The sequence below is a fragment of the Schistocerca nitens genome, chromosome 2 (genome assembly GCF_023898315.1).
Source record: "Schistocerca nitens isolate TAMUIC-IGC-003100 chromosome 2, iqSchNite1.1, whole genome shotgun sequence".
Taxonomy (NCBI): Eukaryota; Metazoa; Arthropoda; class Insecta; order Orthoptera; family Acrididae; genus Schistocerca; species Schistocerca nitens.
In genome coordinates this window covers 864,304,009-864,321,876 of record NC_064615.1, presented here as the reverse complement: position 1 = coordinate 864,321,876, position 17,868 = coordinate 864,304,009, and the positions used below count along the sequence as shown (strand labels likewise).

Genomic DNA, 17,868 nt, shown 5'->3' with positions numbered 1-17,868 from the left:
GATAGGTGGAAAGAATACATTGAAAGCCTCTATGAGGGTGAAGATTTGTCTGATGTGATAGAAGAAGAAACAGGAGTTGATTTAGAAGAGATAGGGGATCCAGTATTAGAATCTGAATTTAAAAGAGCTTTGGAGGACTTACGGTCAAATAAGGCAGAAGGGATAGATAACAGTCCATCAGAATTTCTAAAATCATTGGGGGAAGTGGCAACAAAATGACTATTCACGTTGGTGTGTAGAATATATGAGTCTGGCAACATACCATCTGACTTTCGGAAAAGCATCATCCACACAATTCCGAAGACGGCAAGAGCTGAGAAGTGCGAGAATTATCGCACAATCAGCTTAACAGCTCATGCATCGAAGCTGCTTACAAGAATAATATACAGAAGAATGCAAAAGAAAATTGAGAATGCGCTAGGTGACTATCAGTTTGGCTTTAGGAAAAGTAACGGGACGAGAGAGGCAATTCTGACGTTACGGCTAATAATGGGAGCAAGGCTAAAGAAAAATCAAGACACTTTCATAGGATTTGTCGACCTGGAAAAAGCATTCGACAATATAAAATGGTGCAAGCTGTTCGAGATTCTGAAAAAAGTAGGGGTAAGCTATAGGGAGAGACGGGTCATATACAATATGTACAACAACCAAGACGGAATAATAAGAGTGGACGATCAAGAACGAAGTGCTCGTATTAAGAAGGGTGTAAGACAAGGCTGTAGCCTTTCGCCCCTACTCTTCAATCTGTACATCGAGGATGCAATGATGGAAATAAAAGAAAGGTTCAGGAGTGGAACTAAAATACAAGGTGAAAGGATATCAATGATACGATTCGCTGATGACATTGCTATCCTGAGTGAAAGTGAAGAAGAATTAAATGATCTGCTGAACGGAATGAACAGTCTAATGAGTACACAGTATGGTTTGAGAATAAATCGGAGAAAGACGAAGGTAATGAGAAGTAGTAGAAATGAGAACAACGAGAAACTTAACATCAGGATTGATGATCATGAATTCAATGAAGTTAAGGAATTCTGCTACCTAGGCAGTAAAATAACCAATGACGGACGGAGCAAGGAGGACATCAAAAGCAGACTCGCTATGGCAAAAAAGGCATTTCTGGTCAAGAGAAGTCTACTAATATTAAATGTCGGCCTTAATTTAAGGAAGAAATTTCTGAGGATGTACATCTGGCGTACAGCATTGTATGGTAGTGAAACATGGACTGTCGGAAAACCGGAACAGAAGAGAATCGAAGCATTTGAGATGTGGTGCTATAGACGAATGTTGAAAATTAGGTGGTCGGATAAGGTAAGGAATGAGGAGGTTCTACGCAGAATCGGAGAGGAAAGGAATATGTGGAAAACACTGATAAGGAGAAGGGACAGGATGATAGGACATCTGCTAAGACATGAGGCAATGACTTCCATGGTACTAGAGGGAGCTGTAGAGGGCAAAAACTGTAGAGGAAGACAGAGATTGGAATATGTCAAGCAAATAATTGAGGACGTAGGTTGCAAGTGCTACTCTGAGATGAAGAGGTTAGCACAGGAAAGGAATTCGTGGCGGGCCACATCAAACCAGTCAGTAGATTGATGAAAAAAAAAAGAAGAAGAAGAAGAAGAAGAAGAGTATCTGTCTGAATTAATGTACGGGGGAAGAATAACTCTTCCATGAATGATTCCTTATTCCTTTTACAGCCCTGATTTTACCAGATCTTTTGTATATTTTGTCAATCTGGGATCTTTTGCAATCTGAATTACTAAAAGACATGGAGACTCCAAGAAAAGCTGTGTGATTCTGAAAGGGTTCCTTTAGCCAGCATGAGGGAATTACAGAAATACTCAACAAATTAACAATAGAGGCTATAAGAAAGGCAGAGTGCATAGTGAACAGTCCAACCTAACTCAAGAATCTTGTTACTTCCACCATCAGACATCTTACATGATGACCATAAGAGAAAAATTGGTTTATACGGAGGGGTATCATCACTAATACTACTCACATACCTATTATGAATGGAAAAGCAAAGGAGAAAATTATACACGTACCTATTGCCTCACAGTATAGGGTGGTTTACTGAGTACAGATGAAGTGGAACTTTGGGATATCGTAGTTCCTACATTATGTGATGGTGAGTCGTCACCAATGTTAAGAAGCCATTACAGAGATATTTATTATTTTTGTGGAACAATAGGCCACACACAAAAATTTTGCATTTAATTTAATGTTTTGCACACCTACCTTCAGTGAGAACATTTTCCTTCAAGACTTCCATAATTTTTTCACCATAGCTGTTCATGCTGTATCTTTCTAACAGAGAGAAATCATCTGATATAAAGTCTTCATCTGTTTCAAATGGACCAACCATTTGGCCATTTGCTGTAACTGCTCTCGCACCACTGGCAATCTTCAGTACAGTCTTGCAGAAATCATTGTGGAGAGCTAGCTCTCTCTGATAAATGGCTCTATCTTTCTTCATAGTTGCTACCAGTTCAGGCACATCAATTCCCTACAGCAAAAAAAGTCCTTTTTCATAACCTTGGACAGCAAAGTCAAGTGATTTTGTTTTTTGTGCTACAAAATGTCCTTATTTAATTTCTACAAAGTAACCTTTACAAGAAACATTCAGTTACAGTAACAATAGCAGCTGATTTTGTTTCAACACACTGCATCTGGTGGTGGCAGCAGCAACAGGATTGGGTTAAATGGAAAACTTGCGCTTCTATATAGATTTTAAATAATGGTCGTGTTTATCCCATTTAACAGCTGCATAACTTTATTAGGTTACAAATTGTGCATTGGCTTCCAGTTTCTAACAAGAAACTTTGCACAATTTGAAGATGCATAAAGAACAAAATGTGATCAGATGCAACTTTATAATAAGGAAAGGCTTTAAGGAGCATTTATGAACTAGGAACTGCCTTTAATCCTTCATAGTGGTTGATGGAGTGAAGTGCTAATGCCAGGAGTATTTTGCCCATTAATCTGCATTTTCGATCAGTCATGAGACTACAGATGTATGTAGTCCACTCCAGTGGACACTCCCTACTAGTGAGGGGGAGAGGAGGGTGGACAGGGGGGTGGGGGTGAAGAAAAATGGGCAATGCAGTGAACTGAGTGATAACCCATTAAAAATTATCATCTGGGTACTAATATATATCAGCAAATTTACGGTACAGAATGACCCGCTTTGTTACTGAACTATTTTATTCACAAAATGTATGTATCATCTTCCATTAAGTGGGGGTTATTGCATTGTAATTTTCAGATGGTGCGAATATATAAACAAAAAATACAATAATTCCCTTACAATGAGCCATTTATTATCATCATATCCTACTGCCTCGGAAACATTATTTGCTTATGTGATAAACACATTGGAAGAAATTGTCAACAGCTTCAAAATCCAGTTTTACATAACAAGTTTACTAAGAAACTTTTATGTTGAGATACTCTATGGTTATATTATGCTGTGAATAATGCAGTTCCCAAACAAACAATACAAAGCTGAAAATGGTTGAGCAATAGACTGTGCAAGATGCAGCTGGAAAGGGGTGACAGTCATTTTTGATCACCTGACTTAGACATTGAAAATAATTACAAAACACTGAAATCAATATTAAAGTAAGATGCCTAGTTATATCTGCTTGAAACATAAGATGAAGGGGTGCACAGGGCAAAATCAAACCGAGTATAATTTTTTGTAATGAGTGATTCCAATTTTTGGAACTACTGAGAAAGAAGATGAAATCAGTCTGATAACTAAGCAGATCTGTGTGTGTTTATCTATGGCTCTAAGTGAGTTACTTATGACCTGCCCACCTTCTACAGATTTCAAAGTTTTGTCTCCTTTCCTTCTTAATTCTGATTTCTTACATCATTAATTACCAATTAACTGGCAACCATGTGTGTCTACTTTTATCAATGCATAACTATTCCAAGTGTGAATTCAAAAGATTTACATCAAAGCGAAAAATGCACTTTCTTCTATGAAGAAACACACTGTTCAAGATTCCCAATAACATAAGGTACCTGAATTTATTATATACATAGTATGATAGTTGCTATTCTATAATAATTTACACTGAAAGGGTTATAATATTCATAACATTAACACTTACTGCTACATTTATATCACTTATGTCCTTCTGGCCAGCAGCAATGGCTTGTGCTGATTGTTCATCAGCAAGTATTGAAGACATTAGCTTTGTTGCTTGTGGAGGTTTCAGTACTCGCAGAGCAGTCATAGCTAACATGTTCAAATGCTGTTCAGTGGCATCAGTTTCTGGGTTTAATAGGAGACCCACACGGATATTTCCACTCGACTGCTAAATATAAAACATAAGATGTGTTAATTCAGTGCATATATATTATAAATAAACTTAAAAGCTTATTAAAACACATTATTTAGCCAACTGTGGTGTTTCTAACTGTTACCATTTGTTCCAATGCAGATAATAGCAGTTGCCTGCCTTTGGCTGTCTGGAGATCCACAACAACCCAGTATGAAAGGATGTGCAGAGCTTTGCCTCGATCCATTTGCTTGTGACTGAAGTACCGAAGTAAACCAGAAGACAGAAGTGTAGCCGTTTTATCACGTGGAGATAGTGTTTCAAAGGAATCTACAGATCGAGCTGTCCCCATCATGTCCAAATAGCTTTTAGAATCTTGACCTAGCACTCGCTCATTCAACCTGCAATTAAAGAAAATAAATATTTTCAGCAATATTTCAATCAAAATCACAGTAGTATCAAATTAGAAAGAACTTTCTATTTTTCATTTCTTATTAACAAAATAATGCAACACAGTGAATTTTGCAGATTATTGTAGAATAAAAAAGTGAATGAAGCAGAAATTGCATACTAATTTATAAAAATTTTAACTATAATGATGGATCTGTAAGTGTTCCATTTGTAAAGCAACAGAAAAAGGGAATAATATGGCATTTATTTGGTAATAAATATGCAACCAGTCACTTTTTTATGATTTATTCAACCATGAACGTTTTCGAGCCACTGCAGGCTCCCCTTCAAAAAAAATGTTTCAAATGGCTCTGAGCACTATGGGACTCAACTGCTGTGGTCATCAGTCCCCTAGAACTTAGAACAACTTAAACCCCTAACTAACCTAAGGACAGCACACAACACCCAGCCATCACGAGGCAGAGAAAATCCCTGACCCCGCCGGGAATCGAACCCGGGAACCCGGGCGTGGGAAGCGAGAACGCTACCGCACGACCACGAGATGCGGGCGGCTCACCTTCAGATGGAGATGTTACAGAAACATTATCTTGTGGACCAAGTGTAGGTTGATGCAGTGCTGATGTTGCTGGCGCAAATGACAAATTTAGTAATCGGCGACGAAACATTTACAAATCCGAAAGTTTTTTTTTTATGTTTTAGGTACTTACATCGCACTGCACTGTAAATGTTCCGTCACCGATTACTAAAGTTTCCATCATTTCGGCCAGAAACACCAGCACTGCATAAAGCTACACTTGGTCCACAAGATAATGTTTCTGTAACACCTCCATCTGAAGATGAGCCTGCAGTGGCTCGAAAACATGTTCATGGTTGAGTAAATCACAAAAAAGCAACTGGTTGCATATTTATTACCAAATAAACACCAGATTAAATCACTGTCGCAGTTCGTCATCTGCAATGGATAAACTGAAAAGGGTATAATATATTCCAAGCAAGTTAATTTTATCAGCAGCTATATGAATGATCTTTTATTACAACTGGTTTCAATCCACATTAATCATCTTTGTGGTTATTAAGAGATGACACGTTAATTGCAGTTTGTCAGCCACAAATTTAAATGAATTTATTATTTCATTCATACCTAAAACTTTCAGCAACTGTGGCACTGACACACAAGTGATGCGATTTCTTGAATATCATGACTATAATTTGTGTAGATCAAGACTGGTCACACTAAAAGATAATCCCTTCAGCTGCATGTTCAAAATTACATATATACACACATACATGCACGTTTGTGCATGACATCTGATTTTGAGAGAAAATAAGACAATTCTTACTTCTCAAGTGCCAACTACATTCGTAGAAAAAGATAGCGAGAAATCTGCATATACGTGTCATTTTAATAAAGAAGTGGCATAATTCAAATTCTTGAAGGGCAAAGAAAGTAGATAACAGTGTAAAATCTACATGTTTATTGAAAAAGATAACACAATCTACACTCGCACAGTTATCACAGACACACAGTGGAACAGCGGGGGCAAAAACAAAATTTCGCTCAACTTCTGAATAGTTTCTTGTTTCAACAAAGCTGCTTTATCACTTTAATTACTGTATAATATGAGTCCAAGATAATGAATTGAAATAATATCAAAGAAAATAGATAGATTTTTTTGGGTGGGTGAGGGGTGGGAGAAATCTAGCAGGATAGTGTCTTTGGAGATACGATATCTAGAATGATATTCTACAATGTATCTGAAGATACTTAATATATACCAACTTACCTCATTGAAATAACACGTTTGCATTGAGGAAGGAGGGGGTGGGGGTGGGGGTGTAGGAGAGAGAGAGAGAGAGAGAGAGAGAGAGAGAGAGGGGGGGGGGGGGGAGGGGAATACCCAAACAATTTGAAAATGGCATCACCTTGTAATAATTTCAACATTTGACTGCTGCACAACGAAACACTGCACAACAAATCAGGTAACATTATAAAGGATAGGAACAATAAAAATGAAAGTATCACTTGTACACACCTGGGCATAACATGAGGTTGGTTCATGATAAAATCCAAAGTATTGTCAGCATCTGTGAGCTCACCCTTGTACACTGCTTTCTGAAAAATTGCTGACTGACTCATTATTTCATTAAGAACAGCTTCATCAAAGTCATTCGAGTTTAATACTTTTTCAGGCAGTGGTATTCCGTTCATGAGAACCTAGATAAGAAATGATATTTGTTTAAGCACAATTACTGCATTGGAATGTACTACATAATTAATATGTTTTTAATTACTACTTTTAACATGAAAGTGGACAGTTGTGGATGGAATGCAAATAATGAAAGGAGTAAATGTAAATAGTCATAGAACAACTGAGGTGCTGAGAGCAAATGTCAAAACACACACACACACACACACACACACACACACACACACACACACACACACACACGCGCGCGTGCGTGCAAAATGCTAGTGAAGCAACAATGATGAAAAGCTGAGATTCCAAGTGGTCAGTAAAATAAAGATCTGGATTTGAATGATACTGAAAATAAATTCTAAGCTGAAATGAAAAGTTTTGAATAGGAGGAGGGCAGGGAGTGTCCAGGAAGAGGAAGAGGAGGAGGAGGAGGAGGAGGAGGGAGGGGCAGGTGCTGCAAAAGAGCCACTACAATAATTAACAATGGAGCACTATTCAACTGGCACAAGGTTGCAAGAACAATTTTTTGCCTGATGGTGAACTGAGGTGTGATCATACGGAGATTCGATAAAACTGGAGTAGTCAAGTTCCACATGCTCCCCAATCCCTGTAACAAACACTTTTCAAAATAATTGTCTTCACAAGGTGTTCCTTTCAAATTCCTTAGGTGTATCAGGCAAATCAGTTATCCTCATAAATGAGTTTAAAATTTCAAACTTTATCCCTCATTCTCAATTCAGGCAAACACAAAGAGCATGAAGAATTTCTTAGCCAAAACTTAAAAGTCTGTTTAATGTGTCAACATCTCTAACCTCATAACAGTCATTTGCAGATTGTAATTCTAGGAGAGGAATTAAAAACTGAAAAGCCACTCAAAAATAAAGAACACTCAAGAAAACTGCCAAGCATTTGACATAAAACTGTTCATAACAACTGAAAATTAGTCACGCACAAAACACTTTCTTAAGGGACACTATTCCCTTGTGCAAAGTGATCAAACAAGATACTGCCAATTCAAATAACATGGGGAAAGAGTAACTCAAAGACTTTCTGTGGATTCTTAAAGGATATTATGTTTCCTAATTAGTATAACTATAATGTGACGTCTGCACACAAGGTCCTGTTGCATAACTGCCTACAGCAGGGTGAGATTATCCATGGTGGATCAATATCTCCTGAACCCACACTGACAGCAGTTGAGAAATTGCCTTATTCTAAAAAGTAGAAAAGGCAAGAGATGACCATGTGTCCAAGATCTTTCCACAACAAATTGCAACGGAGCCCATGGCTGACTGGGTGATGTGTGTCATGTAACAGGTTATGCTGAATCCAGTTCCTACATGGAGGAGAAGTTGTCTGTTTAGTCACTGGCAGACACACTGCATCAACCATATCTTCCTGAGATAACTCACTGGTAGTGATGGTTATTCTGAAAACATTGAGATCATCATGTTGGGAGATTACGAAGGTACTTCAGTGTGTCATTTTGTTGTTCAAGTTCACTGCTCACTTCATGGATATTGTTGCGATATAACACATACTGGAGCTAGATGTTTTTTAAGAACCAATTTTTTGTGCTCTCAAGCTGCACGACCTCACTATCTGTGCATCAGTTTTATTAGTCTTCTCCTGATACAATGTTTTACATGAAAGGACATTGGTATCAGTGCTAAAGTATTTACTGTGCATGTCTTCTTTTGCAGTATTCTAGTGCAAGTGCAAGCAACGTTTGTGTAGAGCCTAAAATCTAACTCCGATTCCAGATTTCATTGAAATCGTTAGCATTTGATTGCCATTTCATAATACTGCAAATTCGCTAATCACAACAAACGCAGATTGGTAAGCTAAATATATTAAAATCTTCATTCCCAACTACGATCCCCATACAATGACTTTCTACAGTATTTCTCTACTTTCTATAATTCTTGCTTCCATTATTTTAATCTTTATTCATAGAAATTATGATTACAAGATCTTGGGAGTTTAACCTCTATTTCAGTCTGCTGCTATGTAGTATATGCTTGTTTCATTCACGAGTGAATGCCACCGTTAACTAGGACATCATTTTTCATCTTCTATGTTAATGATTACAGCTGATGCACTCAAGTTGTACAGACCTGTGGAAGAGTTCTGAAACCAGACCTAGTGACAAAATCTTTTGCAAGTTTCCGGCCTGTGTCATATGCAGTATCTTCCCCAAGTATTTCGTCCACTTCAGTAGAGGAAACCTTTGCACTTAGTGCTTTCACAACATCCTCAACTGTTACATCTCGTTCTTCTTTTACTGCTGCATATACCTAAAACATGAAAAATTTATGTATTAAATTAATGTCCAAAGCAAACAAAGTGAAAATTTAAAAATTAAACTCAGTTATTAATTTAAAAAAGACTGCATTTTCCATTTTGTATGAGGTGCATTCAAGTTCTAAGGCCTCCGATTTTTTTTCTAATTAACTACTCACCCGAAATCGACGAAACTGGCGTTACTTCTTGACGTAATCGCCCTGCAGACGTACACATTTTTCACAACACTGACGCCATGATTCCATGGCAGCGGCGAAGGCTTCTTTAGGAGTCTGTTTTGACCACTGGAAAATCGCTGAGGCAATAGCAGCACGGCTGGTGAATGTGCGGCCACGGAGAGTGTCTTTCATTGTTGGAAAAAGCCAAAGGTCACTAGGAGCCAGGTCAGGTTAGTAGGGAGCATGAGGAATCACTTCAAAGTTGTTATCACGAAGAAACTGTTGCGTAACGTTAGCTCGATGTGCGGGTGCGATGTCTTGGTGAAACAGCACACGCGCAGCCCTTCCCGGACGTTTTTGTTGCAGTGCAGGAAGGAATTTGTTCTTCAAAACATTTTTGTAGGATGCACCTGTTACTGTAGTGCCATTTGTATCGCAATGGGTAAGGATTACGCCCTCGCTGTCCCAGAACATGGACACCATCATTTTTTCAGCACTGGCGGTTACCTGAAATTTTTTTGGTGGCGGTGAATCTGTGTGCTTCCATTGAGCTGACTGGTGCTTTGTTTCTGGATTGAAAAATGGCATCCACGTCTCATCCATTGTCACAACCGACGAAAAGAAAGTCCCATTCATGCTGTCGTTGCGCGTCAATATTGCTTGGCAACATGCCACACGGGCAGCCATGTTGTTGTCCGTCAGCATTCGTGGCACCCACCTGGATGATATTTTTCGCATTTTCAGGTCATCATGCAGGATTGTGTGCACAGAACCCACAGAAATGCCAACTCTGGAGGCGATCTGTTCAACAGTCATTCAGCGATCCCCCAAAACAATTCTCTCCACTTTCTCGATCATGTCGTCAGACCGGCTTGTGCGAGCCCGAGGTTGTTTCGGTTTGTTGTCACATGACGTTCTGCCTTCATTAAACTGTCGCACCCACGAACGCACTTTCGACACATCCATAACTCCATCACCACATGTCTCCTTCAACTGTCGATTAATTTCAATTGGTTTCACAGCACACAAATTCAGAAAACGAATGATTGCACGCTGTTCAAGTAAGGAAAACGTCGCCAATTTAACTATTTAAAACAGTTCTCATTCTCGCCGCTGGCGGTAAAATTCCATCTGCCTTACGGTGCTGCCATCTCTGGGACGTATTGACAATGAACGCGGCCTCATTTTAAAACAATGCGCATGTTTCTATCTCTTTCCAGTCCGGAGAAAAAAAATTGGAGGCCTTAGAACTTGAATGCACCTCGTATTTCAGAATTTTTGTAAGTGTAAAATCATGATAGTGACAGCGTAAGTTTTAAATGTTTTTCTTTTAGTTCTCTATTACACTAATAAACTGTATTGAATCATTATTTTACACAGTGTGTAAACATTAGCAGAGAAAAAAATTATCTGTTTTGTTTATAAGGAATAAATTTTCATTTTGTATAATTATGAATTGCTTATGGCAATAAATATGCTGCTGACCCTTAAAATTGCAATACTATGAAGACAGAATGTAACAAGTGTTAAATTGGTGTGAAGTGCACTACCTGCTTAGATGCGCAAATGATTAACATTTTAACAAACTCACATAAAGTAGGTAAGAGTAACATCTACAATTTGTAATAATGAAAGATTATGTTGTAGGTTTCCGGTTCACAAATTATATTTCAATTTGTTTGTTTATGAAAAGGAAATTTGCTACTCACCATATAGCGGAGCCGCTGACTCGCAGACAGGCACAACAAAAAGATTGTCACAATATAAGCTTTCGGCCAACAATGCATTTGTCAAAAATAGACGACACACGCACCTGCACACACGCACACAAACAACCCACAAATATTACTCATGAGGTATGCGTGTGAGTTGATTTTGCGCACGTGTGTGTGTGTGTGTGTGTGTGTGTGTGTGTGTGTGTGTGTGTGTGTTTGAGGGTGGTCTATTTTCGATAAAGGCCTTGTTGGCCAAAAACTTATATTGTGACAATCTTTTTGTTGTGCCTATCTGCAACTCAGCATCTCCACTATGTGGTGAATATCCACTTCCCTTTCCATAATACTGTTACATTCCAGCCTGGATTTTCCATTGTTTAATGTTGTTTGTTTGTGAGAATACCTGCATCTACGCCTATACTCTGCAAACCACCATAAGGTGCGTGGCAGAGGGTTTGTCCCATTGTACCACTTATTAGAGTTTCTTCTCACTCTATTCACCTATGGGGTGTCAGAAGAATGATTGTTCGAATGCCTCTGTGAGTGGGGTAATTACTTTAATCTTACCCTCACAATCCCTATGTGAGTGATATGTATGGGATTGTCATACACACGTCATGATTTAAAGCCGGTTCTTGAAACTTTGTTAATACACTTTCTTGGGATAGTTTAAGTCCGTCTTCAAGAGTTCAGTTCCTTCATTATCTCTCTGACACACTCCCATGGATTAAACAAACCTTTTACTATTTGTAGTGCACATCTGTGTGTATGTTCAATATCCCCTATTAGTCCTATTTGTTGTAAGCCCCTCACACTTGAGCAATATTCTAGAACCAGTAGCACAAGTGATTTGTAAGCAATATCCTTTGTAAACAGACTTCACTTCCCCAGTATTCTACCAATAAACCGATGTCTACCACCTGCTTTAACCATGGTGGAGGCTATGCAATCACTCCATTTCATATCCCTACAAAGCGTTACACACAGATATAAGCGTTTGCCAATTCCAACAGTGATTCATTGATAGGATCATAGGATACTAGGTTTTTTTCGTTTTGTGAAGTGCACAGTTTTACATTTCTTAACATTTAAAGCCAGTTGTCAATCTCTGCAGTACTTTGAAAGCTTATAAAGATCTGACTGAATATTTATGAATCTTCTTTTAGACAGTACTTCATTATAAATAACTGCATCATATGCAAAAAGTCTGCGGTTACTATCAATATTGTCTGCAAGGTCATTAATACAGAACATCAACAGTAAGGGTCTCAACACTTCCTGGGACACACACTACATTACTTCTACATCTGATGATGACTCTCCATCCAAGAGAACATGCTGCATCCTCCCTACCAAAAGTTCCTCACAATCCAGTCACAAATTTCACTTGATATCTCGTATGATTGTACTTTTGACAATAAGTGTAGGTGTGATGCTGAGTCAAATGCTTGTCGGAAACCAAAAAGTACTCCATCTACCTGACTGACTTGTTATAAAGCTTTCCATATGTCACGTGAGAAAAGTGCAAGATAGGTTTCACAAGATCAAGGTTTCTGAAATCCACGCTGGCTGGCACTGAGGAGGTCATTCTGTTCAAGATATCTCATTATATTTGAGCTCAGAATGTGTTTTAAGATTCTACAACAAATCAATGTCAAGGATATTGAACGGTAGTTTTGTGGATCACTTCTACTACCCTTTTTGTAAACAGGTGTGACCTGTGGTTTTTCCCAAGAACTAGGCACAGTTTTTGTTTGAGGGATCTATGATAGGTTATAGTTGTAAGAGGGGCTAACTCGGCTGCAAATTCAGTATAGAATTTGACAGGGATTCCAATGGGCCCTAGATCTTTGTTCAGTTTTATCAATTTCAGCTGTTTCTCAGCACCACTGGTACTAAAACCTATTTCATTCTCCTTTTCAGTGGTTTGAGGATTAAATTCAGGCAATTCTCCTATGCTTTTCTTTTGTAAATGGATATTTGAAAGAGTCAAGCATTTCAGCTTTTGCTTTGCTACCCCTCAGTTTCAGTTCCTGTCTTATTCGCTAGGGAATGGACACTTAACTTTGGTGCCAGTAACAGCCTTTACATAAAGCCAGAATTTCTTTGGATTTTGTAAAATATCATTTTACATTCTGCTACGGTAGCCACCAAATGCTTAATGCATTGCTCTCTTGACAGCCAAATGCGTTACATTCAGCATTTCTCCATCTATAGCCCTACGTTTCGTTTTACACCTATTATGCACTAATCTCCGTTTATTTACAAGTTTATTCCCAATGACTGGATCACTGCCAAGCAAGACTATAATTATCTTTCTGCAGATATTTCTCCTCACTCAATCTGAATCCCAAGAGTTTCAAGCAAAACCAGAATCAATGTCGTCAGGAGGGCCATAATCCACACCCTCTAGGATCCCAATGGCACCACGCGACAAGTGCCACAAAAAACAGACATTGTTCACTCAGCCATGCGCAATCATACAGCACTGTTACATACCTTGAGTCAGCAAATGGGCTGGTTTCAAGCAAGGTACACATCCGCACAAACAGTGTGACATCTGCATCACCACACACTTCAGCACAATGACCACTGTTGTGGCTTCCCCTGACAAGGTAAAAGAGACATGTGCTGGCAGTGGTAGGCCCAACAAAAACAGTGATCAGAGGAGTGGCACCATATCGTCTCTTCATGAGCCCCAGTTCTGGGCACAACATCTACTTTTAAATTTACATCTGCACATACTGCAAGCCACCGTGCACTGTGTAGCAGAGGGTATTCTGTACCACTACTAGTAATGACTGTCTACGGGGTGAGTCACGTAAGACGTAACATGTTTTATTTCATGGACTGTTACACAAATTGAAACACTGTTTTTGGCAAATGTTAGAGAATCAAGAAGCATGTATGGTTTTGTTTGATTAAGGTTTTGCCACAGGTATCAACTGAGATACTGAAGTAAGTACTTGTCTCAAATGGAACCATATTCTTTTTATAACTGCATTCAGTAGCTCTTTAGAAGTCAGTTATAGGATTTAGCATTTGATGATGTTGACGTTGAAAGCTGTCATAAAAACATTCGAAAAATGTTTGAAAACATGAGAGCACGATGGCCAGAAATGGCATTTGCGGTGCAAACTCTGCCAGGCAGGCGTCCCTGAGCAGATTGCGCAGTTGTGTAATGTAAAGGAGGCCTGCGCTATGAGAATAAAGCTTTATTTCCTCTTGAACCAACTTATGACCTAGACACCTATGAATGTTGTGTATGGAAATATGACATATTCTACAATCTAGTGTATCAAAAAGCGCTTAGGAAAAGTATTTCACATTTGAGTGCCCTCCCATATTTACACGAGCTGAAACAGAGAAATCAACTGTTCGTTCTTCAAAAATAACAAGGTGCCTTAGAGGTAAAATAAATGATGTCTGCCAACTGTCTCTACATTGCTTTAAATTACATCATACGGGATACATTCATTGAACTAAACATTTTATTAAAAATACTTTTGTGACCACCTGCACACCACAAAACAAATATTCTTGTTAATGAAACATTGTTCAAGCTCAATGTAAATGCGTAATGATAGTGTTACCAGCTATGTGCAATATACGCAGTTGACTTATTTGACACTGCAATGCGATTTCGTACAAATGTAAATGAAATAAACAATTTACTAACAATAATATGCTAACCACCCAAATCACATAACAAATTTTGTCTCCCAACAAACTAACTTTATCCTTTATTTAAGCATGTGTTCAAACTGTTGACAATGGACTGAAAGGCACATTTGCAATTGCCATTCGAAAGAATGATGAACAAATTAGTTGCAGTGGATGATATGGTATAACATACACTGGCGATATGACGACACATATCACCTGGCATAATTGGGGCTCCATCACAGATTGAATCTTTTGAGTGCTCCCCAAAGAAAGAAATCAAGGTAAGTCAAATTGGGGAACCGCACACGCCATTTGAAAACAGAATTTCATCCTAAACAACATCCAGAAAAGTTCTCGTTCAGTATTTGCATTGCAACACCAGAGGGGTGAGGTGAACATATGTCTTGCTGCAGCCACATACACTGCCGAATATCTAGTCTTACCTCTTCAAGAAGAACCTGCAGAATGTTCATCAGAAAGTGTGCACATGGATGTCCACTTAGAACGCCTGAGAGGAAGTAAGGTCCCACAATGTAATTTCCTGTAACACCTACCATATGTTTATGCTTCATGGCCACTGATGTTGCACCTGATGAAGCACGTGTGTATTTTCGACTGCCCAGTAGTGCATGTTAAGCAAATTTACATTAGTGTGCAGAATGAGATTTTCACTCTGCAGCGGAGTGTGCGCTGATATGAAACTTCCTGGCAGGTTAATACCGTGTGCCGGACCAAAATTCAAACTCGGGACCTTTGCCTTTTGCGGGCAAGTGCTCTACCAACTGAGTTACCCAAGCACAACTCACACCCCGTCCTCACAACTTTACTTCTGCCAGTACCTCATCTCCTACCTTCCAAACTTTACAGAAGCTCTCCTGTGAACCTAGCAGAACTAGCACTCCTGAAAGAAAGGATATTGCAGAGACATGGCTTGGCTGTTTTAATCAGCCAGGAAGTTTCATATCAGCGCACACTCTGCTGCAGAGTGAAAATCTCATTCTGGAAACATCCCCCAGGCTGTAGCTAAGTCATGTCTCCGGAATATCCTTTCTTTCAGGAGCGCTAGTTCTGTAAGGTTCGCAGGAGAGCTTCTGTACAGTTTGGAAGGTAGGAGACGAGGTACTGGCAGAAGTAAAGCTGTGACGACGGGGTGGGAGTCGTGCTTGGGTAGCTCAGTTGGTAGAGCACTTGCCCGCGAAAGGAAAAGGTCCCGAGTTCGAGTCTCAGTCCAGCACACAGTTTTAATCTACCAGGAAGTTTTACATTAGTGTGGTTATTAACCATTGCTTTATTAGTAGAGAGCATACACTGGAAAAATGTAGGGTCACCTCTCAGTTGCAGAAGGGCAAACCAACAAAATTCTATACCACGTTTGAAGTCACTGTCATCAAGCACCTGATGTAGTGACAGATAATAGGGATGGAAATTCTGTCGATGCTAGCTGTGAATGACACAGCGTCTCATTCAGTAGTTTATTTAAGTTATCCTGATTCACATGGTCCAGTTAATTTTTCAAGAAACATTTTCTTTTGAGTGGCGTCAGAATTTACAAGTTTTACATGCCACGTAATCATAAAAATGTTGTGAGCTAATAAGTGTGTATTCACAAAAACACAGACCATTTGCTAGCCCTAACTTCACTCCACCCAATAATAATTTTACTTTCCGTGAAAAGTCATTAACTGAAAAATTACCCATTCCTAAAGTTCTGATCCACCCAAAGACACTTCTGTTATTAGAACTTTAAATCTTGTTCATTGCTCAGATTTGATGTTATATGTCTGTTGGCCTAATTTTTCTGACCCAGATAATGTATCTGATTATCCATAGAAACAGCTGTTCATGAACTATTTCAGTTTTCCCTCAAATCACTAAGTTTTTCTGATTTACCCTGATTACTTTGAAGCATTTACATCTTTCTGCCAAACTAGACCTCTTTCTTGTCAATTTGATACCTCATTTGTCCATCTGTCACTCTTCATTTGTCTATGAAAATTTGGACAAAAATAAATTGTGTAATTTTCAGGGAGGCTTGTTTTCACTCCGTTCAAAAGTTTGACCAAAATACATGAAAATATCAAATGAATGCTAAAATATGAAAGTGTCTCCCAGAACTGCTTCATTGAATATCACAATGCAATTATTACCTTCAACCATTACACAGATGTGAAAATACATGCAGAAAAAAAGCAAGTGCAGAACTGAAAATCAGCTCAGCTCAACAGAGGAAAAGTCATTGGACCTAATGGAGTTCTTGTCAGATTCTATTATGAACAAGCAGAAGAACTGGCTCCACTTGCAACAGTGTAAATGCTAAAACAAAGAAGCATGCCACCTGACTGAAAAACGGCACAGGACATTCCAACCTATAAGAAGGATCAAGGGAAAGATGTGCAGAACTATATACCTATATCACACCAACATCAATGAGTAGGGAAATTATTGAACATGTGTGTTCACATATGACGACTTTTCCAGAGACCAAATGACTTGTGTAGAAATCAATGTGGTTTGTTCAAGCACTTTTTGCATGCAACTCAGCTTTCTCTGTTGTGCATTAGATTCAGGGAGTAGTAGATAGCAAAGCTCACATTTGATGGCTCAAGAAACACGTTACTTATGCTGACACTGATCTCTCACAGTGATTGTGACAGCAAAAGTTAGAGAAATTCAGTTTCCTACACTACAACTTTTTGATGTCTCTTTTGGCATAACGTCCACCAATGGAACAGTTAGGTGAAGCAATTATTCTGATACACTATGAACCCTTCATCAAACATCATACAGCATCTTTTGAAGCAGACACGAAACTATAAGCTCTGCGGCAAGGAAAATTGGAAATGATTGTGACATCCTGCTAGCAGAAAATTTGTGTCATCATCCAGAATTAAAATATTCTGCACCTGTATGTTATATGAAATCTAATGGACTTGAGAATAACACTTGATACAGAACAAATGGCTTCCATTGAAAACTGTTCCATCTCTTTCTAAATTCATTTACATACATTTTACAGCTATCTTGTGGATCGTCGTCATTTCAAACCCATCCACTGGTGAAAAACTGAATGCCATATGTCACTATAGCATATAAAATGTAGCTGTGTGTCTTTGTGGTAAAC

The 17,868-nt window shown here is 38.7% G+C and overlaps 1 protein-coding gene across 2 annotated transcripts in view; it reads right to left on the bottom strand.

Annotated features, from left to right (window-relative positions):
* LOC126237139 (UDP-glucose:glycoprotein glucosyltransferase) overlaps positions 1-17,868 on the bottom strand; it is a 128,530-nt gene that overhangs the window by 50,973 nt on the left and 59,689 nt on the right. Inside the window, exons 10-14 of one of the 2 annotated variants that reach the window (XM_049946967.1) lie at positions 9,022-9,201; positions 6,740-6,921; positions 4,441-4,696; positions 4,125-4,331; positions 2,245-2,512 (exon numbers count right to left, since the gene is read on the bottom strand). In XM_049946967.1, the coding sequence (XP_049802924.1) occupies positions 2,245-2,512; positions 4,125-4,331; positions 4,441-4,696; positions 6,740-6,921; positions 9,022-9,201 (1,093 nt within the window). The remainder of the gene's footprint in view (positions 1-2,244; positions 2,513-4,124; positions 4,332-4,440; positions 4,697-6,739; positions 6,922-9,021; positions 9,202-17,868) is intronic. The other variant, XM_049946968.1, reaches the window with a different exon arrangement.